General features: G+C 43.8%; 1 protein-coding gene across 2 annotated transcripts in view; it reads left to right on the forward strand.

Moving 5' to 3' along the window:
- The window catches only part of agap3 (ArfGAP with GTPase domain, ankyrin repeat and PH domain 3), a 117,629-nt gene extending 96,836 nt beyond the window's left edge, over positions 1-20,793 (forward strand). The window contains exons 14-18 of one of the 2 annotated variants that reach the window (XM_034613195.1): positions 6,947-7,101; positions 7,588-7,678; positions 8,149-8,371; positions 17,506-17,761; positions 17,973-19,614. In XM_034613195.1, the coding sequence (XP_034469086.1) occupies positions 6,947-7,101; positions 7,588-7,678; positions 8,149-8,371; positions 17,506-17,761; positions 17,973-18,197 (950 nt within the window). In that variant the 3' untranslated portion in view covers positions 18,198-19,614. Of the gene's footprint in view, positions 1-6,946; positions 7,102-7,587; positions 7,679-8,148; positions 8,372-17,505; positions 17,762-17,972 lie in introns of both variants that reach the window. The other variant, XM_034613194.1, reaches the window with a different exon arrangement.
- Positions 20,794-25,168: the final 4,375 nt, after the last annotated feature.

Consider the following 25,168-nt stretch of genomic DNA (forward strand, 5'->3'; position numbering starts at 1 on the left):
TGTGAATAATATTGCATTACTGTGAGAATAATAGAAGGTTGAAGAGTAGTTCGTTAACCAGCATGTTTCAGCTCGACCTCTTCATCAGAGTAACAGAATAAACGAGCTGCTGACAGACCCATTCATTTACTGTATGAAGAAGAGGAGGAGCATCATACAATCAAGCTGTCTGGGCTGTATGTGGGAACGTATATGTCCCAAGTCAGTTGCTCCAGATATGTTCTGCAGTTTTTCCTGTCAGGCCTCCGGTGAAATGTCCACAAAAACATGTGTGGCAAAGCTGAAAAAAAGAAAAAGAATACAAATACCTCAGGATGAATAGGAGGGGCCATAGTACGCGTAGAAGATGATGAAGATGTCAACTTGGAAAGACCAGGAGATTCAAGAGCTTTTAACCATCAGGGCTGACATTGGCTGATATGCTATAAACAAAAACACGTGATTTCTGTAGTGGAATTTATACGTCCTGCCTTCTGCATGACCTGGAAGATCTCCTGCTTCTTTCTTCGTAATTGTAAAAGGCAAACTCAAGAAGATGTCTAGACCCAATTTTCTGTTAATCAGTTTCAACTGGAAGCATCGGAAAAGAATGGAAAAGGCCTTCAAGTGTGTTACTACAAAAGTTTTCAAGGTTAAATCAGAAAAAAACAGCATCAAACTAAAATCCTAATGGTTCTGACTCGTTTACTGATAGAGAGCATGTGTCCCCTTTCCTCTACGAGACAGATTAACCTGCGCCTACTGTCAATAATCAATAATAATGTGAAGTTTGCACTGAGAGGACAAGTTAATCCAGTCTCCTATTGTCCTGTTCTTTAGTAAACTAAGGGTTAATATCCTCTGGAGTCCAGCTGAGGATTAGGAAATGGAGGTTTAACTGCCTGTGCTAATGGTGGGTGTTTATCTCAATACTTTGTTTTGTCACTCCCCGACTCGCTCTCATTTCCGAAAGCTGTCCCTGGAGCCTCCACTCTTTGTAATGGCTTAGCTTTGTGAGCGCCACAGAACGGAGGGAAAGGAATAACAAGATTCTCATTTGGGCTCCATACACACTGCCCACAGATATATGTATAATTGGTCCCGTTTTCATTCGGCTCTGTTGTTAAATGCACTAGCTATTAGGCTGGTGGTGTTGGTGCTGATTTCATGTGTTTGTTTATTGTTGGAAGGTGTGCATCTTGTTTGTGTGAGCATGTGCGTGGGCCTGTAAAAGTACTCAGAATCGTGTGTGTGTGTGTGTGTCAGATAGATAAAGAGTGTACTCTATCTCTCTCTCTCGCTCTCTCTCGCTCTCTCTCTCTCCCTCCCTGCTCTCTTCTTTCTGAGTTTGGTCGTGGTTCCCCCGGGGCCCCTGTCGCAGTAATGGCCTGCTCCTGATTGCTCTGATACAGGTTAGGAATATTGGCTTTAATGATGTGTAAAATGAGCAAGCAGTGCCTGTGACATTTACAGATGGCACCGCCTTGGCCTGTTCTTCCCAACTGCTCGTTAATTCACGGGAACGGCGAGCACTTCTTTAAGTGACTGCCTGATGCATGCATACGACACAACAAAACACGTCCCGCACCACAACAATCGCTCACCTCCCGCACCTCTGCACCGTGTCATCATTTCAGCCAAGTGTTCACACACAAATGGATTAAAAAAATACGAGGGAGTCCTCAAGGCTAAGAGTTGTTTGCTAAGTCCTTTCCGAGGGTTTTTCACGCCGGTCCTCCAGAGGTCTTTGGGAGGCTTAGACAGAATAGATGCTGCGTTGCTGCCTGCTGTATAGACAGCCCAGCTGGGCTGAGCACCAAGCCCTGAGGTGGTAATCTGGTCCACAGGTCCTCGGTGGTGCATCTGCTGCACACGCACAGCAAAAGAGGGATCACCGTCCTCGGGTCACCCTCTTACCTCTCACGTTCCAGTTTGATTTTCAGGTCAAAGATGTACTGTACCTACATGATTTACAGTTCTTTAAAACTGGGAAATTGTTCCTTTTAATGACAGCGATTAACTCAGAGTGTAAAAAACTATTTCAAGTAAATCTCATTTAAAAGAAAAAGTATCAAAGTTTCTAATCACTGCTGCTATCAACACTCCTCTGGAGTTTTCGAGCACCTAACTGAGACGTTTGGTATTGCAGCTGCCTTGTAAGGTTTAAAAATCCTTTGCTATAACTTTAATATAACTTGGCTGTTCAGCCATTGTTCCCATTAAAACCATGTTTTCATGCTCCAGCCATAGAGGCCTTCTTTAGGGGAAGTTACATTTATACCATGTTTAATTCTTTGTACTAATTCATCAAGCAGCATTTTACTGAAATATTAGATATTTTACCTTTTTGGGCCTGGATCATTGTATGTTATACAGCAGCTCAGCCAGTACGACTCAAGACTCTGTACACGGGGCGTCCAGTACCTCACCTGGTTAAGATGGCGCCTGCAATGGCTGCAGGTTCGGTTATGACTTGAGCCTTTGCTGCACGTCTTCCCCTGTTTTTTATACAACCTCAGCCAGACTCTTCTTTTGTCTGAAGTCAAATAGGTTGGAAACGCTTCATCCTTAACAATGAATTATTCTCAATAAACTCAACATATATTTTGTATGTACATTTCTAATCTGTAAGCAGTAACTACAGCTGTCAGATAAGTCGGTTGTGTGTGTACATTTTCTTAATTTCTTTATTAAATACTAATAAGTAAAGTACAAGTACCTCTAAACTTCACTAGGTTAATGTACTGTCACTGCACCCAGTAAACATTGAAATAGATCTACCACCTATTTTGTTTCGCGAAGCAGTCATTTATTATTTCACTTTATTGAATTGCTGTGATGTTGCTGCCAGAAGCCATCAAGCACAACATCTGTAACTGAGCGGTTCCCAAACAGTTTTATGATCCTTGTAAATGGTGGACGACGACTATCTTTATCCATTCATTCCTCTTTGTAGCTCTATGGCCATTACACTCTAATTTCCTTTTTATTATGCCATGTTAATTAAGGAAAATCATATTTCGCTCATTCTTCACAGTTGGCTCCCCCCGTTGCCTTTAAATTGTGTTCTTCCTTGTCCGCCCACTCGCGGAGTCGTGTTAATTTATTTGTAATTGGCACGAACTTGTTGATTGTGGGCTCGCAGACGGATGTGGTCAGGAGGTTAATGCTTGTGTTAATGTGACAAGGTGATGGTTCCTGCGCCGGCCGTTCTCTAACTGCAACCATTGAGTAATAACAGTGGCGCTAATGGCCCTTTTACAAGCTCATCATGGCAGGTGCCTGTAAGACGACGGTGATACCTGTGACATGTTGTTCCGGCTCAGATTTAACATGTGTGTGGGATCAGCACTTTGACCTACAAGCCTACATGCAGCATCAAGGAGCCGAGTAATGACGATACCTGTGTCACACGTACAAACTTCCCCGCTGCACAGGCTCCTCTGTCTCTTTAGTGGCCACCGCGTCCCGTGTGCATTACTATGCATGGAGAATTAGATTTGTTTTCCCTCGTATACTCATCAGTTTAAAAAATCAGCCATCCGTCGCTTTTTTAATCTCCATAATGAAAGTGTTTTAATGCCTCCAATTTATTGCCTGGGCAGCCAACAGAATAATTAGCTTTGTTCGGGGTTTTTTAAACAGATGAAAAACACAAGTACAACAACGTGCGAGTCCAGGAGCCACAGATTCTAATCAAATGCGTTAGTTATGTACCTGCAGGTACGTTGGAGGAGAAGAAATTGATTTATTTTCTATGTAATCTAATTAATCAAGCTTTTTTTTCTTTGATATTTTTCTAAATGTAATCTTTATTCCGTGTATTTTTTTGCTTTTATTGTCTTTCACCCTTTAGGTTCCTTTTTAAATTGACCATTTTGATATTTCAATCCGTGCCATGGCTTCAAAACGTCACACCCACTGAAAGACGTTTTCACTCCGAGTCTAAATAAAGAGGTTCCCAAGTCTTTTATTGATTCTCTGTGACCTGTAGTCAATTTCACAAGCTAAATCAGATAATTGAAGTCGGTGTCGAGCTAATTGGATTATTGCTTTCCCCCTGAAGAGATCGCCCCTCCACCGCAGCACGGGGATCGCTACATTAGTGGCGTCCGTCAGACATCTGTCATCTGAGTGGCACGGAGCTACATCTAGCAGCATGGGGGGGAATTGATCGTAAATATAAAGTGTAGTTGTCTTTTTAAACCGATGATTTGTCTGAAGATCTTTTTTTATCATCAGATTAACATGAATACAGGTTTAATTTGATAATAAAGGTTTCAGAGCTCATCAAATGTCGGATTAGATTAGAGTCTAAATACATTAGTGCTTTTAGTGATAAATGATGTCATCACTTTGGGTGATTAATACACAACATTAATAACATATCAGCAGAACTATTTCCAGGACAAAGTGGATCAAATCTACACAGAAAAAAAAAAAAAAAAACGACATTCCCCTTGTGTCTGCCTGCCTCCAGTCCTCCAAACATGCTCTATGCAAATGAGACGACTATTTGCATAGACATAATTAGGTAATTACAAATCATTTGGCTATGAGCTCAAGCATGTGCAGAGACCAGAGATGTTACACGAGTCACATTGTACAGTACCGAGTTAATGAATTGCTTCCGAGCAGCAGAGGCATTGCGGCATGTGTTGGAACATATGTCGTGTCAGACCCTTGTTTGGAAACGACAGGTGACATGTTCATAAGTCTCGGTTTAACACGAAGAGCGGATGTAACGGAGCCACTTCGGATTCACCGTCTTCAAAACCTGTTTCAGGTCAAGTTCAATAAAAAAAAAATCTAATACACAACATGGGTGGTCTTTAGTTGTTTAAACAATCAGGTTGAGTTTGCAAAATAATAAAAACCGAAATGACCCGTCTCATTATAACATGGCCTGCAAAAGACGTTGTGTAGGCCCTTACAGAGGAATAACATAAATTCATGGTTATACTAAAATAGCTTTGAGAAAGACGAATTGATTTCTAGCAAATACGTCAAAAACAAACACACAATCTTGAAATATCAGAAGCCAGTGCCAGCAGTTTATTTAGAAGTCACTATTCTAATGTCCGCAAAACATCAACTATTAAAATTTGTCTTTAAAAACACACTTCTTATCCCTGGGAGGGTCATCAAAAGTAATTCTTGGAAATGTGGTGAGGTCAAAAGGCTGGAACTACGATTCCAGGATCCAAAATGGGATTTTTTGGGTTTGTTTGTTCTTTGACCGATATCACTGTAGCTGATTGTCAGAGATTGTCTCGACATATTAGATGCCATCTGACAAAACTTTATCCGGTGTGACTCCGACATAACTGAGACTGAGTCTGCGGGGGAGTTAAGATAACAAGAAAGAAGAGTGCAGCTCCGGTCTGACCCGAACCTGAAAGGGAATCTTGTTTTTGTGTCTGAATTCATATGCAGCGTAAAAAATCAAGTAGACAGCCCAGCCAACATGACTGAACCCGACCGAAGCCTGAATATCATTAAAAGAATATTCTCCAAACCCGTTCCCACACTCTACAGTTAAGGTCGTGCACGTGTTGTAACCAGTGGCGAAAAGAAGCAATGACTCAAAGTTAGAGAAACTCTATATTTACCGGAGCAGGGAAGATAAAACACAGATTTTGTGACTTCACACAACGAGATAAAGGATTTCCTGAGCCAGCAGAATAACTATGTGCTAGAAATATAATTGTGAAGCAGAGAAAGTTGGATAAAAATTCAAATAAAGTCATGTAAGAATGACATAATGGTCAGAGCTGAGTTAGTTTACCGAGTGTCTGTCCCTATCAATGGTTATTTACAAAAATATAGACGCTCTTCTTCGATGGTGCTGGTCAACGCTGCAGCGTCTTGTCAGCACCGTGGAAAGCTCTCCTGACACTTTAATAATATATTCAAGTTGAATTTTTTTCAAAAAGCCAAATCGTCAACAGAACAGACTTTGGCTGCAGCTGTAAAGATTCACCATGACTGTTTGAGTTTGTGCTTGTGAGGTCAGACACAATCTGATTTTAATATTTTCACCAGGATGTACAAGGAGCCTGGAGAAACTGTAGCTGCACCATTATCTCCAAATGTGGTGCAACAGTATTGAGCAAGACTCTTCTGCTTCTGCTCACAGACATATTATACAACCTCAAGTTCTTTCTTATGACGATGGGATTAGGGTTAGGGGGCTGAAGGCTAAATGGCGAACAATAGCTGCACATAAACTTTCAAATAGGTTAAAGGCTTTAAAATCACATTTAGGTCTCGATCTTGCCCCCGGTCCCAAAGTGGCCCCAATTCGTGATACTTTGGTCTTTGCTATGATTTTCATAATTTGTTCCAAATTCCTTTTTTCTTTTCTTATTGAGTTTGAACAGAAACAGTATAACAACTTTAGGATGAGTCTCAATAAAGGCTAAAGACATAAAAGAAGGTTGAATCATAAAGACCTCATATACATAAAATGTATTATTGTGCTTCTGGTGATTAGTAATTGCGATGCTCTTTTGAAGTTGCAGCAGATGGAATTAAAACTGTACGTTGGCATTTATGAGTTTATGAGATTCTGAGGCATCATCAAACAAAGCAGCATTGCCACAGGACCACGGGAGGGGCCGAGAAATCACTCCGAATGTTGCCGAGTTTAACGGGAGCTCATTCCGTCGAGCATCCGTGCATAGACGGGCCTCAATCACTGAGCCGCTGATTTGCAGAGTCAGATTGCTCAGCCGATGTGTGTGTGTGTGTGTGTGTGTGTGCGTGTGCGTGCGTGCGTGCGTGCGTGTGCGCGTGCTGCTCCAGCTGACGTGTGCCTCCTCCGTGTGGTGACAGATGATTTTCTACCACACAGACATGCAGCAGCAATAAACCACGTGCACACGCGACGTCCAAAAAACAGAAACAGCACCCACGTGCATTCTTGATTAAGTGCTAACTGTGATTTTCCGTTTGTGTTTTTCAGAGCAAGAGGATTCCTTTGAGTTCATCATCGTGTCGCTGACGGGTCAGACGTGGAACTTTGAAGCGTCCACGTACGAGGAGCGGGAGCTGTGGGTCCAATCGATCGAGAGCCAGATCTTCGCCAGCCTGCAGTCGTGTGAGAGCATAAAAAATAAGGTACAGTCGAACTGGACAGGGGATTCTGGGCCGATCATCTGATTACAGCATCGTCATCATGTTGCAATTCTGCTGCTTCATTCTCACACACACACACACACACCCCTCCTCTTTTCCGACCTTTATTGTGCCCTCGCCCTCCCCCTTCCCCTGCTCACCCACCACAAGCTGTCACATGCGGGAGGTTGTCAGACAGGTGCGCCGCAGTGTGGATCTCTTATTAGAACTGACAGACATCAGAGATAGAACACGGCTTGTGTCAGCATACTGGGGAGACGCGGCCTCATTTTCATATTCATATTCCCTCTGCCCTCGGTCTCTGCCCTCGGTCTCTTCCTTAGACTTTCAAACACGTCTTCCCTCCTTCCCTCCCCGTCACCTGTTGTCTGTGGTTTGAGTCTGTTTATAATATTCTTTTTTTGCCTTCTCTTACTCTTGCAATGATTAGCTCCTGCTGACTTATTCTTTCCCCTGGTTCGTTTACAGTCTCGGTTAGGAAGCCAAAGTGATGCGATGGCCATTCAGTCCGTACGTAACGTGAGGGGGAACAGCTTCTGTGTGGACTGTGACGCACCCAGTGAGTATGAGTCTTCATCTAAACACCTGATGTCTTACACACGAAGGATTTCGTGTGGCGGTGTAGCTCTCTCAAAACAGATTCCATATTCCACAACTGCAGCTGAAACTATGAGAAACTGTAACTGTCTGCGTGGATGGTAACGACTTTATGGATGGTAGCGCTGCACACAGCTACATTATGCAGCATCAGAGTTAAACAGCAAGTTAGAGATCTCTTATGTTATTATGAGAGGTTTTTGTTTTTAATTGCTTCATTATGAAACTGTGCCAGTATAAATTAGATTATAGCAGACCGCCACAGTCTATATGATTAATGGGAAACACTGAGAAGATTGTGTGGAACATATGAATGCAGTGTAATCTTAATAAAATAATGTCTTTGTAATCATCAGTTCAGACAAATTGGCGAAGCTTCTCTCATTCTCCTGTTCTATCGTCATTATGGTTATTCTGTCCTCTCCCATTCAGACCCAGACTGGGCCAGTTTGAACCTCGGCGCCCTGATGTGCATCGAGTGCTCGGGCATCCACAGGAACCTGGGCACCCACCTGTCCCGCGTCCGCTCCCTGGACCTGGACGACTGGCCGGTGGAGCTCAGCATGGTTATGACCGCCATCGGGAACGCGATGGCCAACAGCGTGTGGGAGGGCGCCTTGGAAGGCTACAACAAGCCGGGGAGCGACAGCACCAGGTTAGCACCCGTCTGCAAATAAAAAGGTGGCGCTTAATGAACCATAGCGGAGATTATAGAACGAGAAGCACGAGCTGCCTTCTCCCCGTTAGCTGCCGTTTATTTGCCGGCCACATTTCTGCACAGGCACTTCACGCAACAAAATGCCCCATAAGAAGCACTAGGGGTCCATAAATGTCAGTGTGTTGAGCCAGGGATACAGTATTTATGTTTCAGTCCGTACTGTACACAGTGATCACAATGCCTCAGCCAGTACCTTGTTGGCATCTATATCCGCCTCTCTCTTCTTTTTAGGATTTAATATCTCATATCTCCATCTGAACTTACCAGATAAATACCATGTCCTGCTCCAAATCCATCAAGTTTGTCACTTGACGCGTACGCGCTAATCAAGAAAAGATGCTATCTCAACCAAATCCGAAACCTCCCCAAACCCTTTGTTGCTGCTTTGCATCAGTGTATTTAATTGAAAGTTGTCCATGTTTTAACATACGTCCTTTAAGAAATGTACACATTTCCACTCATCCTATGTTTCCCGGCCCTAACTCCCCTCGACGGCCTCTCTTCCCTCTGAGGTCCCCAGATCTGGTAGGAGGATTGTTTATCTCTCGGTGACAGGTGAGACCTTGCGTCCCAGTCTGACTAATGACCTGCTGTGTGGCTGTGCAGGTAATTAAGCACACCATTATGGAGTAACCCCACCCCCAAGAGCCAGGCCCTCGGGCCCCGAGCCGCCCTGTCACATATCCATCACACGGGGCCGGGTCATCACTCTGTCTGTCACCGAGAAAAGTGTCTGTGGGCTCTTGCTAGTGGCATTCCACTGTTTTAACATCGCAGCGTTATAACTTTGTTAAAACAAGTGACAAACCAGCAGAGAAACATGACTGGGTTCTTTTTACTACGACCATTAAACCCGCCTGCGTTGTCTGCTGCTACACATGTCAATATCAATCAAGAATTACACACATATGATCAAATACAGCGTGAAGGCTTAACGTGGGACCAGGATGCATGTTGTGCTGTCACCTAATTAGATATTGATGACAGCACATTGATTAATCTGGTCAGAGAAAGTGCTGTTGTATGCTTCCTTTTATTATAAATCCAATCTCAACCAGTGCAGAACATGACTTTTTATTATCAATTATTTGAGTAATTTTCTAGAAAAAAAAACAAAACATCCCCAACATGTAGATTCATGTTCTAAGCTCTCTCACCTCGCTGTCTTACCAGTGTTGCATCTTTCACAATTCAAAGAAAAGTCGTTGTTGCTTGTTGTTGCCGAGATGTAAAAAACAATAAGTGCACAGGCGTTGATGGTTATTTACACACCAAGTTCAGTGTGCTTCATAAGACCTGAATCTGCTGCAAAATGATTTGGCCCAGGAGTGGATGACGATTGTGTCCATTCCCATTGCAAACAAAAGCCAGTTGTTAGTAGGTGTGGGTGGGTTTTTTGACCGGAGGAAAATGGGCTCTACTAATGATTTTGAACTTGTATCACTTCCATAAATAAATAACAAGAAGCTCACTTTCCTATGAAGAAGTCTGAGCACTGTATGATAACTAGGTACAAGATCAAATCAAGTTTAATGTTTCTTATGTTTCTATGGATTTTTTGTGATATTCAGCACAAAATCGTGAAAGTGCTGATCGTACACTGTGGTTCTTGGCTTTTGAAAAGACTTCAAACGTGCACATACGGAGTCATTGTGGCTGTATTTTGTTTCCAAATGAACAATTCTTTGTTTTCTCAGTCCACTGAACCTCCCGAATCCATCCTCCGCTTTTTTCGGCCAGTTCAGCGCTGAATGATGGCCTACAGTTATTTATTGAATGGTATCTGTGCTAAAGTGCTCCACTGTGGACTTGATGAAAGATTATTGATGTTGATTCCTCTCCGTACCACTGTCAGTCCCGCGTCCCCTCGAGCCGGAAGGTTCTTCATTGTCTTAAAAATCCAATGGTGTCCCGCGGCAGCGTCTCCATTAGTCTCCACTGTCAAACAATAAATCTCATTTGCAGCATAACTAATCCTCAGACAAAAAACTGCTTTTGTAAATATCACATATGGCCAGTGGTCATTGAGAGGCTGCTGATTTTGTCGCTGATAGAAGATTGTAGCCTCGTGGGGTAAACGGTAGCATCAAATTATTTAGGCTTTATCATGAATGATGAATTAAGACCCACTTAATGGGATGTAGTTTTTTCTTCATCTTTCTCTCTACACAATAAATCCTCCCCCTCCTCCTCTCCCTCTGTGGGTGATTCTCTTAACTTGAGTGCAGCACATGCAAGAGGATTTTAATTGTGTCACATCAGTGACATGAAGCAGCTTTGTGATGGCACCTCGGCAGGCAGTGTATGGCTCCCGACTCCCACTAAACATTAGTGACACCTAATCTAAACGATTCAGTAACTACCTGAATATCAGCTCAGTGTCTGATTGAATGTCTCCTGCAAGACTAGTTTTACCTCTCGCATTTTTGAGGTTTAACTTAAAGGCGTTCATCCACAAGATTGGTTTAGCTTATGATATTCAGAAAGGGAGGAACACAATATATAGATTTGTCGTACACGGAGCCGCACAGCAACACTGAGATTACTGGTGTACGTCAGACTGATTGCAGGCATTTAAATTGGAAACATGCTCATATCCTTGCATATGTGCATGCGTGTCACCTGAAGAAGAAGAAGAAGAAGAATGCACGGTACCACTTTCTAATGAGTCACCTGTTATGAAGCATTTTAAATGGAAATTAAAAAGTTAGTAAATACTTTTCTTTTAAAGTTTTATAGGCCGTTACTAGGAAAACATGATGGATATTGAGGTTGTGGGAAATCCCTTTCTGGTTAATAAATACTCATGAGGCTTCTCAGTTTCTACTAAGTCGGTAATTCTGCAGTTTTAATTTTCCATATATTATAACCAAAAAGTTGTACCCATTTCTGTCCCATAACTTATCTGTACATTGTTATTGATTTATTAACCATTAATGAAGCCTTTAGTTGCCATTATTACCCATTTATGAAAGATGCTACCAAATGCTTTAAAAAAATCATGTCCAGTTTACGGCTAAATAATCTGCGAGAGTACATTTGCGGACGCTCTGCATTGTGGCTGATCTCTGCCGTCAGCATATCGGGGGGGGGGGGGGGGGTGTTGTTCTTTTAATTAGCACCGGGGCGACGTTGTGTTTTGCACGCCACCTCTAATTGCTTCACATGTTGGTGTTAGAAAACACCACAAAGTATTTTAACGGATACTGTGGGGGGGGGTCCAACGACTAACTTTAGCCTTATCCTCTGCATGAGCTCACACACACACACACACACAGAGTAAAACACACACACACACACACACACACACACACATACACAGACACCAGTTCTCATTTGGGGGAGATGTCCTGGAGCGTGGACGGATGTGGACGGCTATCCCTCACTGACGCGGGCCTCTCACTGTCACCCTCTGTAGGCTCCGCGCCGCCCTCGGCCACAGGCAGGTAATAGCTCTGATGAGAGCCCTCCACTTTGTTTCAGAAATAATTTGCCACTCCTGCCGCCTGCAGGGGCCGCGCGGTAATAAAAATGAATCACATCGCTAACCTCTCCAAACCTGGCCCCCGCTGCCCGTTTTAACCCCTTCTGCCCCGGCGGTGGCATTTGGCTCGTCCTCTCCCGAGCTGTTTGTGTGAGGCTCCTGGTTCAGGATCCGTTCCACGTCGGCCCGTGCGTTGGTCGTCTTCCAGGCCACTCACAGGTTAGGAGTCGCTGGAACGCCAACTCTCGGAAGAGCTTTCAGAATAGCCGGCCTTGCCAGGAGCCCTGGTGGAGGAAGAGTAATTAATTAAGACAAATTAATGACGGGGTCTTCCCCATGTCCTCCCTCTCTCACTCTCTTCCTCTGTCATTCCCTGTGTCGCTCTCTCTCTCCAAATGAAACCCACAGGTCAGTAATTAGCCCTGTGTGGGAGAAGTGGCACCACAGTCACTAATTGCCCACATGCCATCGGGTTTCAGAGCCAGGTAGACGTAGAGGAAGGACTGATTCATTGTGGCACAGTCCACTTAACCGATGCCATTTAGCTTCAATATTGTTAGCATTACGAAATCATGACAAAAGGCTCTAACCCGATGACGTGAAATAAACAGAAGCTGATTCTTTGGGAGCGCCCCCCCCCCCCCTGGGCTTTGTACGCGAGGCGAGGGTTCAGCAAGGGTTAAAAGCATGAACATTTAAAGGTATTAGTTTATCTGGCACAAAAACACATCCACTCGATCACAAGGGGTCTGACAACCTCATTAATGTCACAATATATTCAGCCCCTCTCTCTGCTGGCCTCTCCGCAGAGCTCAGCACAGCACATTTGTTCTGGTCATCCGCTCAGAACGCGCTCTTGAAGGGAGGGGAAAAACACGGCATCTATTCCACTTGTAAAAATATTTGCCTAAATTCTTTTGCCGCCGTTATTCTCCGAGAGGACCGCACCGTGTCAACACTGTACCCGCTGGACCATAGGGGGGCCTTATTTAGCACTTTTTCTGCTGCGGCGTTTACTGTGTTGCTCCGTCATTTCTGGCCCCTAGCAACCTTTGATGCTTTGGGGCCCAGCTTTCTTTCCCCGTTGTGTTCGCTTTTTCTTTTTTTTTTTCATCTGTCTTCTCCCTCTGAGCCCCCTCTTCGTCTTTCTGCTGCTGTCCCCTCTTCCTCGCTCCCTTGTCTCTTCCCTCCCCTCGGTTTGTGGAAGTGGAGCTGTCGGCTGCATGGGAATCGGGCCCATACAAGTTGCCCACCCCCACTGAGAGGTCTGTTCAGGCTGCTCAGACCCCGAGCCCCCACCACCCCCCATCAACCCCCCCCCTCCGAACCCTTCAACGCCACCATTTCTCCCCTTCACTGCGTCTGTTTGATGTGTCCGCAGTGAATTTGGATGCTCGGGAAGGAGTGGGAGGAGCCCGAGAAGCTTTGATTGTTTATGAGGACTGTGCGTTTGAAAGATGTGCTGGTGGTGGGACGGACATCCTCCTCTTCCTATGGACCGATGCACCTTTATTGCAGGCGACCAGATTGGTCATTCTGTGGCTACTCCGCCGCTGGCTCCGCCCCCCCTCCGTCTGAGTTTCCCTTCCTATAAATTCCCAGTTCGCCTTTGTCTTTCAGGCTTGACTAATTATCCTTGTTTGTACCTCTTTATTTGAATTCAGTCATGTGTTCTTGACTCCGTGGGCCGGGTTTAGGAGAATCATTCCGCCATTTGCCACTTAATTAAGTCAGGGTCAGGATCCATTGCTCACCAGAGAGCTGAAGGGACAGAGCTCTAATAGAATTATAAAAGAGGCCTTTCTCTACTGTTAGGGCTGCCTTTATCTAGGTGGGCTCTGCGCAGGCAAATGAAAGGGGACACCAGGAATCCCATTTCCACTTAGGACTCGGTAAGCATTTTGGTGTTTGCCCAGGACTTCTCGCAAATAAAACTCTGTGAAAGCAAAGTTCAACAATGATGCTCAGCTGCGAGATAACTCTGAATAATGGAGGTAGTTTGTGGCGAAGCTTGTTTTTACTTGAAAGAGGCAGAGGCATTTTTATTGGGATCTTTAAGCTCCTCTGTGTCCCCTCAGCAACAGAGAAATTTGGAACAAGTATGCGCTCAAAGCCGGGGTGGTGTCTCGTAACCTCTGCCCATGTGTAACCTTTATGTGTGTGTGTATAAGAGGAACCATCAGTTCAATTTCCTTAATATCCCCCATGCTGTGAAAATTCACTCTCCTCTCCCTCCCCGCCTCCCCGCCCTCCCGCTCGGACCAGGCGTTTTTTGACATGCTAAATCTTCCGATTTTATTTTTCTTCCTCCTGTGGTGAGGAAGTGTCCTTTTCAAGGGTCTCAGTTTCCCCCCTGACTGTCTAAACCCTACCTCTGTTTGGATTGTTTTTCTATTTCAAACAAAGAGACAGAAGGGGATTACCATTTCACTTCCTTCCACACTCTTTCTTTCAAGTGGCAGCAGCTGGGGAATTTAAAAAAAAACCACCGCTTGCTTGCTTTTACTTTTCTTTTTCATCTAAAAAGAACTGTGGTTGGATTTGGAGCTCGGCATCAGTCGTGAGCGAGGCCTGGGGTTTTTTTGGGGCTGTTTTTTTTTTAGCGCAGGCTAACAAAGTGTCCTCAGGGCTCCTTTCTGAGATGTTGACGTCTTCTTAATGGCTCTGCTCAGCCTTTTTGTTTCGCATCTCGGTGCTAACTTTCTGCCTCATTTAGCTCATATCAATTCACTGGGCTCTACAGATTCAGCGTCTCATTCATGGTCTAGCTTTCTGCTGCACACTTTTGGACAACAGCTCTTACGCCGCTCGTTTCTTACCGCGCTTAAAGTTTTGTTAAAGGTCGAGCTTTTCCCCTCGAGGGTTACTTCAGAGGTTATAGAGTTTTTAGACCTTATCCTCTTTGGTAGTAAAAAAAACCCAGAGAGACTTGTTTTCAAAGGCTCCACCGGAAATAGGAGGGGAGGGCAGGACAGCCCCTTCCTGCTCTGAGCAGTCCACTGCCTCTAAGGCCAATTGATTTGCTAACAGGCTTGTCCTCACATAATGACTGAGTGGGGATTGATGGAGGTCTTACACCATAAAACTCAGAGCCACTGCAATTGCCTGCCATTAGGGCTGTATTGTTGTTCACATAATACCCTCAACCTTAAGAAAAGATTTGCTTATGGTGAAGCAGGGGAAAGGACTTCTCCCCGACACGTTTTCTCCTGCTCCAGCTTTAAGACAATTTTAAGTTGCTTTATGAGCTTCCAGTTGTGCCTCGCAGTTAATCAGTTTGTGCTTTGGCGCTGATAAAGGCTTTTCCATCACATCCTTAGCTCCTGTAGTTAGGGCCGGTGCCGCGCTCCTCTGTGCAAGACGAACTGCTCCGCGAGGGGAATCTGGCAGCTGACATATGAGTCTGAAAATGGTTGCTGTCTGTGGTGAGTTGGCAGCCATGACACCCAGCCGCGAAGGTCGTAATCAGGGAGAGTGAGTAATGCTGAACTGGTTACAATCGTTGAAAACGGCGGCTGTAATTGAAAAGGAGCTATTTGGTGATGTACGTAAAGGGCAGATTCACTTAAATTACAACATATTTTCTGACATACAAATATTTTTGGCCGAGCTCTGGTGGTACATGTGCAGATAGTTTTGATTTTATTGTCTGTGATTTTTGAGATGTCACTGAGAACCACATTTTAAGGAGTGACTTCTTTTTAAAAAGAAAAGATTTCAAGGTCATTGGATAAGAGTAACCAGGAAGTTGAATCTGGGAAAAGAAGCAATATTCCATAATTTTCTTATTATCAACAAATAATATTATCAACAAAATATTATCTGTGTTGCCAAAGCCTGATGTAGCTTATCCATCTGTGTCATAGATTTACATTGTCCGTTACTTTGTCCGCAGCATTTCCCACACAATTTATTCAATCTAGGGCTGTAGCAGGAGTGCACACTTCTCACATGCAACATATTTTGAGCGACAGGTAAACCGACTAATGAGTAAAAGACAAGTGTCGCTGAAACTATGAGGACTGATTGTCTGCTTGGACGGTAACACCTTTAAGGTGTGCAAGCAAACAACTCTGCAAGGAGCTGCTATGCATTTCAGCAACAGGTATTCTATGTTATAAAGAGGAGTGGTGAGATAGGGTAGAGAGCCCCTCTAGTTAATTTTGAGTTAATCCCACTTACAACAATAAATTTGCTGGTGCATCAAGTCTGTGTTATTTAAATAGTCCCTGACTAATTGATTTTTTACTAATATTTGAGTAATGATTGAAAAATCTAGTAAAATTCAAAAGAGATCAGGCTGGTTGGTTTTGATCTTGGAATTATGAATTTGTGGGCAATAAGGAACATAGAAAAACATTGGACTTATAGGCGACTGTAAACCCAATTTGTCAAAAGTTTATTCTTCTCCGTTGTAGCTTAAACAATCAAAACAAACGATAATAAGTATTATTTAATGTGCATGTGTGATGTGTCATTGTTCATCTCAAAGGTGGATTTGGGTGATTAAGTTGTGCTCCATCAGTGTTTTGCCGTGATTATGATGAAATAGAATTGAAGTGAATGAGATTGTCAGTTTGCACTTGCTGCTGCTGAGCCTCACTCCTTTCACACGGAGTCCCATGAGAGCCTTGTCACTCCAGCCAGCGTCGGCGCTCTAACTTATCCGTACAAACCTCCTTCTCTCTGTCACTCACCCACGAATCCAGACAACAGCCTCTTTCTGCTCGCCTTATCACACCGGCTGACAGGGTCACAGGGTTAGTGCCACACTGGGCATGCTCAGTCATTCACATATTGATATTGATTTTCTTTTTCTTTTTTTTATTTGCACAGTTTGTATGTGGGCAGAGAATGAAACGGGGGGGTCAAGATGGAGCGCGATAGATAGAATTCTGTCCTGGCGATAGAGGACGGAGGAGTCTTCCCTCGGCCTCTATTCTCTGCTGCGAGCTGGAAGTGGAGGAGCCCCACATCGCACTGTCCCTCTCTGGCTGCCATTCAGCCCCATCGATCTGACTCGGGGCCCAGCCACCCCAAGGGAGACCGGGGCTCGGAGACACACTGCCTCTTTTGTGGAGGGGATCCATCAGTTCAGACTGACAGCCGACAGCGCTGATAAAAAAAAAAGACCCCTCCTTCCTGTATTGTCCGCGGCAGACATGCTGTTAGAGATGTGTAACCTTTAGAAAGCTGGCCAGACTCTAACCGTCTTGCTGTCGACTGTAATCAGTAGAAAGTGGAATATTGCCCAAAGCGTCACGCCCTTTGGCATTCTCTCATCTCTCCAGCCCATCTCACTGGATTATTTCCCACTGTGATAGCAGAGGCTAGTGGCTTTCCTGTGCTCTAATCATTTAGAAATGTCACTTTACACCAGTGAGTCTCTCAGGCCAATTACTGTAATGTTTCCCTTAGGTGTCCACGTTCCGCCTTTTCTGTGTGTTTACTCCTTTAAATCGCTGCTTCTGAAGTATGAGCGACTCATTAAAAGTTCCTTAACTTAGGTGCTAAATTGTGGACAGCGTGGTTCATCATGCTTCAATGTGCCTGACCTGTAGCGTCCCTGTCATTTCCTTCTCTCAAGGGAGGAGAAGGAGCGCTGGATCCGGGCCAAGTACGAGCAGAAGCTGTTCCTGGTGGGGCTGCCCCAGTCCGACGTGCCCCTGGGGCAGCAGCTGCTCCGGGCGGTGGTGGAGGATGACCTGAGGTTGGTGGTGCTGCTGCTGGCCCACGGCACCAAGGAGGAGGTTAATGAGACCTACGGGGACGGGGACGGACGGACCGCCCTGCACCTATCCTGTGCCATGGCGAACGTGGTGATCACGCAGCTGCTCATCTGGGTGAGTGGGCTCCTCTGGATGAACGTGTTTATTGTTAGAATTTAGTGTTGGGTGAGTGAACTGGGAGTTTAAATGTGAAAGGAAAGATTATCCAACAGCCACTTATCCTCTTTTTATTCTAATGTTGTCTTTTTTCTAATAATCAAAATAAATTCTGGTGAAAGCCAAATCTTTTTGATGGACCTCTAACACCTCTCGTTTTCTCCTGCAGTACGGTGTGGACGTGAAGAGCCGCGACGCTCGCAGCCAGACGCCGCTGTCCTACGCTCGGCGAGCCGGCAGCCAGGAGTGCGCAGACATCTTGCTTCAGCACGGTTGCCCCAACGAAACGAGCGCCCTCACCTCGGTGGCCACGCCCAACATGAGCCGCCGCAACCCCAACATCAACAACAACAACGCCCAGTGTGAGCTCAACCGCAGCATCAGCATCATGTAGGAGGCAGCGAGCGGCCGCGAGGAAACAGACATTAAAAACAAACCCTGCACCCACCCCGCCACCCCCCTGTCTCTTTCCAGTACTTCCTCCTGTTTCACACTGTGTAACCCAGAATCAGCAGCGACGGAGAGATTTCAGGAGTAATGGACTCATTGTTAATATTCCCCCACGCTGACAGAAGTGGGTCTGTGAGGTTCGGACATTGTACATTGTTTGTTTTATATTGTTGTTTTTGTAATTGTTTTGTTAAATTCACTCAATCTTGGTCTGAAAAGATCACGATGAGCTTTAAAGCTTTATGTTCTTTAAGCGTCAACCAAACAAATGACTTACTTTGGCATTCATACCTACCCTACGAAAAGCATTTCCTTAATGCTTGAACATTTCCTTTCACGTCTTCCCCTCTGCAGCGTGAGCTGATTTTATAATGAGCGCAAATGAGAAACTTCCTTCAAATTTTCAAGCCGAGGCATAATAACACGAAACTGTGAGGAATAGTTTTCACAGTGACAAAACACTGATGTGGGAAGGAAACTAAATCTTTCACCATATCAATGGCTGTTGCAGCTTTTAGTAATGATGCATGGCTTCAACACGGCTATCAAACTCTTGACATACTATTCATATACAAAGGCAAAGCAATAATAGCCGAAGAGTTCAAATGATTGAGAATCTTAATGAGTCCGGATCATCATAAAGAAGTTGATTGCAGCGTTCCTATGGGGTGAAAGTGAGTCATTTCCTTCGCCACCCTTATCATGATCCTCCAGTAAAAATGTCCGTGACTATAAAGGAATTAAGGGGCATGATGTTTTATGACCATCGAGCCACATGGCTTTGTGAGCGAGCCTCTTCAATCAGAATGCATTCAAATTCAAGAGTTTGATTGAAACTGTGAAATTGCACCATTATCATGTCTTTGTTGGAGTAATTTTTTTCGATTGACCAGATTGTGTTGATAATTGTTTGACACAGATTCGTGCGATTTCAAACCATGAGCGTACTGGAATATCCTTTCACCCCCCGTGGCCAAAGGCTGTGAACCTGGTACTCCAGAGTGCATTTCCCCCATTATTGCTGTGAAATACATATGTGGTACTAATGTGTGTACGTACTGTACGACACGTGTGTGCTTGCGTCTTCTTCGTCCGTGATCGTGTGCAGCAGAGAGAGCGACTGGGCATTTCTGTTCCTAAACTCTGGAGAAAGGACACTGGAGAGAAGACAAACAGCTGCAGTGAAGATTTGGGAACATAACTGTGTTTTAATGTACAGACCTCTGTAAAAAAAAAAAGTAGTTCTTGTTCCATCACCTTATTCCTTATAAGAAAAGTTTTAACGTACTCTGACTTTTAGAAGTAAGAAACTACCCTTCCCTTCCCCTTGACCCCGTGTACCCTCCCCCACCCTGAGAGCCTGTCAGCCTGAAAGCAGAACTCCCTGCTCCCTGCAACAAGATGCATTCAAGTGACGGAAACTGGAGCGACATTTAGGGATTAGAAAGAGTTAAGGAGGTTCATAGAGCGAAGTAATTAGTTTGACCCTCTGTGCATTAATGCAAATGGACAGTATTCCACACACATGATAAGCCCGTTCATTTAGTAAATTCAGACTTGGGCACCTCAGTGAAATCAGGTGTTAACACTACGTCTACAGTGTATTTCCCCCCCGTTTGTTTAACTGCCTTTTTCAAAGTTTCAAACCGTCTTGATTTGCTCAGTTTACAAAGGCAGGATGTATGTTTACGTTTTTTGTTTACCACAAGAAAATGAAAATGAATCTCTGGTGCGCAATACAGACCGATGTTGAAAATGTGGAATGAAAAGTTTATGGGGGAAATATGCTTTAATTAGCTTTTTCCCAAGAGTTAAATTAGACGATTGACACCACTCTCATGTCTGTATTTAAAGAGCTGGAGGCAGGAAGCATTATTCCTGAAATGATCCTATTAAAACGTTATAGAAACAACTGCAAATTCAACCATTTACCTTTGAATAAACCTGCACCATACCTGTGGTACCGGCCTTATTTCTGATCTGTACTTGAAATTGTTTCAAGTACATTTCCGTGTAGGAGATTATTTGAGGGGAGTTTTAAAGTGTACAGTGATGACTGAACTTTTATTGACGTACTGTAGATGCTGAACAAAAAAACACTAGAAACTGCCTGTTCTACCCCCAAACACAACATGAAGTGTACATATTAGCTTAATGCCTTTATCTACAGACAAGCTCCTCTTAGAGAAACAAACTGAACTGGTTTTTTGAACCATATTTTAATATGTTGCTTTTGTTTCTCCTTTGGCATATTTTTTAAAGGTACTTTTGTTTGGTCTCAACATTAACTGACCATCTTTGGTACTTGTGTATAATGATGTACATTTGACATATTTATAATGCAGTATGTAAATATTTCTTTTTTTTTGTTCCGTTTTGTTTGAGTTCATTTTCCTATTGTAATTTCCTTTTTACGTTCAGAACGTGAAACAAAGCAAAAGCTAAAGAGTAACTTGTTGTACGCTTGGATGCTTGGCTGACTGTTGACCTATTAATAAACACTCAACGATGTAGCCTTCCCTGGATTTAGGGAAATCGAAGCACGTGTCTTGTGTTGTTCATTCATCATCCATCACGCCCCCGTCGCTTCTGTACCTGATCTACTGAAGCCTAACAGAGGAGGTGAGGCTCTCAAATTAAAAATATCACCGTCCTTTCAAGAGGAACTGCCACTCCGTGTTGTTCTCCCTCTGCGTGCTCCTTCGTCAGACCTCACCGGATCAAATCTTATTCATGTGGCCCTGAGAGAAAGCAGGTGTGTGTGTGTCGAGGTAAGTAAAGCGACCTCTCCACTTCCTGCTCGTGGGACCCCCAACAGTTGTTGAAAGAGGATTAAGATAAAAAGCTGGGCTTAGTGTCAGGCAGCACGACACCGTGGGGAAAAGTGAAAGGTCTCAGTGTTCAGAGGAGTCAAGCCCTCACTAATCCACTTCTTATTTCCTGCTAATCTCGTCTGGGCATATCTTCATCCCCTTCCTCTCTCTGTTGGCTGGCATTGTTTGTGCTTTATTAACCTGGTGTCTCTTTTATTTCCCCTCTTCCTCCCTCGACGCTGGATTGACATAAAGCCACAGTACAAAGAGTCGCGCTTGAAGGCCCCTGGAAACTTATTTCAGCAGGAAGCCAGTTGACATCAGTCGGGTCTCACATGAGCACTTTTCTGCTGTGATAAGAACAGTTTAGGTTAATTCACATTAGATATTAGAGTATTTCTTTTACACTCTAAGCTCTTCTCACTGTTTATAACTTGCGTGTCAGAATTTGCATTTCAGTCAGAATCCGATTATTCCACTAAACAGTTACTTATGTAAACCAATAGAGAAATTCTAACAATTTCAAGCTCATGAAACCTTTCAGGACTTTTAACTTTTTTCATCATTGACACAATTGTTTCTCTGATGTGGCAAACATCTGGCAGACACAGAGCAACACTCTCCTTTTAGCTCCGTTTTTGGTCTCCACCATCTCATAAAGGATATATTTGGCTTTTTTGCAGCTAAACACTCCACCAGCTAGTTGCTAACTTTATCTGTCTGCCATTTGGTGCTGGGCTGGAATTTTTCTCTGAGTTTTTAAATCGTTCCTTTCTCCTGGAAACAACGTTCACGAGAGAGCTGTGGGCCGTAAAACTAAAACATCGACATAAAACGGGCTAAAAACAATTCACCAGAGTGAGGTGATAATAATCTGTTACTTTGTCACAAACATCTTTTAATGTGACCCATCGTTAATATCACAATATTAATTATAGCAGCTTTAAGATTTAAGTTAGTGCTTAAAATGCCAGATCTCGATCACACTAACCTATCCGGATGGCCATTACAGTATTTCTACGCCTCCTGAGAAATATTATCAAAAGGAAAATCTGCCCTGTAATTTATTACCATGCACACACGTCTTGGCAGAGCCCGGCCACTTGTGTTTGTTGTGGCGAGACTAGAGAGCTCGCCTGCACTGCTGTGTGTTTTGATATTTCATCAGGGCCTGCTAAACAGTGAGGAGGGCTCTCTGCCGCCCACCTCTTCTCAGACAAATTGCCTCCAAGATTGCAGAGGTGGGTCTGAGGCTGATGGATGGCTACACAAAGACCTGACGAGACCATATTTGCAAACATTAAATCCATATTTCCATAACATGTAGGCTCTGCTTGGCCACGGGCCACTTTAACAGGCTGCTTAGCAAGCAGTCAGCGACATGACTGTTGTTTTAAGGTGTCGCCGAGCGGTGGCTTGTCTCACATGTTTGTTTCTGCTCGTCTTGATCTGGTTACACTCGCTTCCTGTTTTTTTCTTCCTCCCATCACTCGTTTAACCTCTTCAACCAGTAATTATATCCACTCCTCTCTCTCCATCTGACCATCTCTCCTCGCTCTAATCCCCCCCAGACCTGAACATCCATTTATCAATTTCAGCTCCATCATGTCTAACCAGTGCATCCATGTTGCACCCTGCCCTTTCTGACGGCCTCAAACCTATGTCTCTCCTCTCATTTCCATATCCTTGAACCTCGAACTAATCAACGGATTTCAGCACCATCTCTGCCTCTCTTTCTCTCCCCCGCTGCCAACCTGGTTCTCTCCTCCGCCACCGTGCTCTCTCCATCCTCCTCTCTCTCCTTTGTTTTACATAAACGCTCTGTTCCCATCACTCTCTCCCATTCTCCCCTTTTTCTCCCTTCGCCCCGCTCTCTTTCTCTCTCTCTCTCTTTCTTTCCCCCGTTGGCTTTTGCCTGCATTTCTCTGTTAATTTGCCTGAGAATGCATTAGCTGTAATGAAGGCTGAGGGCCGAGGGAATCCTCCAGGGTTCCATTAATCATCCCCCCTCAGACAGGCAACCTTGATTACAAGTGGCAAGAAATTCATTAGAGCCGGGCCTCTGACAACTCTTATCTCCGCCACTAGATCTGACTCATTAGGCAGCCAAATTAAAGCTATGATGGCCCTGATGAAACTCATCGCTTGTTTATCTTGTGCGATTTGATGCATCTGCCCATACATCACTGTAGCCACCACCGTCCGGACCCTCCCAAGAAGTCAGGCCTCCAGTCGGTGCTGAGCAGTCTGCACACTCACACGAGCAGCAAGTAATGAGGTCCCTCCTCTCTCTCTCTCTCTCTCTCTCTCTCTCTCTCTCTCTGTCTGTCTCTGTGTCTCTCTCTGTCTCTCTCTCCAGGTGGGAACGTGGAAATGGTTTAATGTCTTTGCTGAAGAGAACTTCTGATGTTTCCATTTGTGATTCAAGTAGCAAACTGATACAGATGCTGTCTTGAGACCAAATTGTGGCTGTAATGGACGAGAGATTGTTAAAACTTTTATTAAAACAAGAAAATGAATTAAAAAACATACTAAATCTGTAATAACCCTCTGTATTCAGTGATTTGATTGCTAAAAAACACCTTTTTGAGTTAATACATTTACAAATAATGACAATAATCTCACTCGACTAATCAAACTGAATTGCAATAGTCACCGCTCACATCATCCTGATAATAACAGCCGACGTTCAAGAGAGTGTCGGGGCTGTGTCATGGCTCCTCATTGTCATCTCCTCCACGCAGCTCATGGGGACTGAAATAGCCGCCGCTGCTCTCTGGCACGGCGTCGTGGAATTGACCATCTATATTAGTCAGCTCTTGGACCATAATAAAACTTCCACCGCTGCCTCACATGATCATCACTCCTTGAGTCCCCATCCGAGTGTCACAGTCTTGATGTATGAGGTGGACAGTAAAATAAACTTTACTACTCATGGGTGTCCGGGTCATGAGGTGTCTGTGTAAACTCTGAGGTCAAACAGAGATGAGAGTTATTCTCATCCGTGACAGGCTTTAGAGGGAATTCAAAAAGTATAGGGTGATGGTGTGTTTCCTGATTTGTCCGATAATGCCTTCACATTTTGGCGAAATACTCATTGAGGAGTTAATTTAAAAGAATATTAACATTAATAAAATATTTGAAGAATCATACTTCAACATGGGGCTGCTGCAGGTTAAAACGTGGCTTGAGGCGTGAGGTTAAAAATGTGGGAAACAAATCCCTCTCTCATCCGAAAGGGAAATTATTCCAGCAAGAGACGTTTCTGGAAACACTTCAGAGAAACTGTGTAAACCCAGAATCGTGCAAGATGATCGTTTTCATTTCAAGCCCTCTTCTCCGTTTTCCTGTAAGAGGATATTGATGTGGTCAGAGAATGTTTTAGTTACACGTTATTTTAATAATGCTGGTCAGTAATGTTACGTTGCCGTGTAACGTTCCATGTGAACAGGTCAAGGCATTTATTTGTTTATGTCACTAAGTTACAGATGGGCAGTATAAATAATCATGTAGCTATATAGGAAATAGATTTTATATCTTGATATCATTTTTGAAGCTTAAACTCCACAACTATAAAGCAAACATTCTTACAAATATGTATCATACTGATAAAATATACCCAATTCAACATCATTTTGAATATATTTTTTTATTTTCTTAGAATTCCCTTAGAGTATTAATATTATCAGTATTTATTAAATCAGGTTTGGACCAAATATTACTTAAATTAACAAATTACACATGAATTAAGAAAGCTCCTGTATCCATAGTGTGATTAACCACAGAAACAACATATTTATCTTTAATAAAATAGCCTTTGAATCCTCTGTACCTTACTGATGAAATTACTGCAGATGACTTATTTGTTGTAGTTAAATATTTTTTTGTTGTCGGATGAGAAAGAGCTGCGGTCTGATTGCTCCTGTGTGGTGACTGGGAGAGAAGTTCATCACAGTGTGTTGAATGTGCTCAGTCTAATGAGGATCCATCAGTCCACTTGAGACAACATGGCCTCCTAAAGAGAAATCAATCACTGCTGCAGACATCATCTGCCTTTCAGGTCCTGATGATTTTTGTGGAGGGGAAGAAAATATTAATATGA

Source organism: Hippoglossus hippoglossus, chromosome 17 (assembly GCF_009819705.1).
Source record: "Hippoglossus hippoglossus isolate fHipHip1 chromosome 17, fHipHip1.pri, whole genome shotgun sequence".
NCBI classification, from domain to species: Eukaryota; Metazoa; Chordata; class Actinopteri; order Pleuronectiformes; family Pleuronectidae; genus Hippoglossus; species Hippoglossus hippoglossus.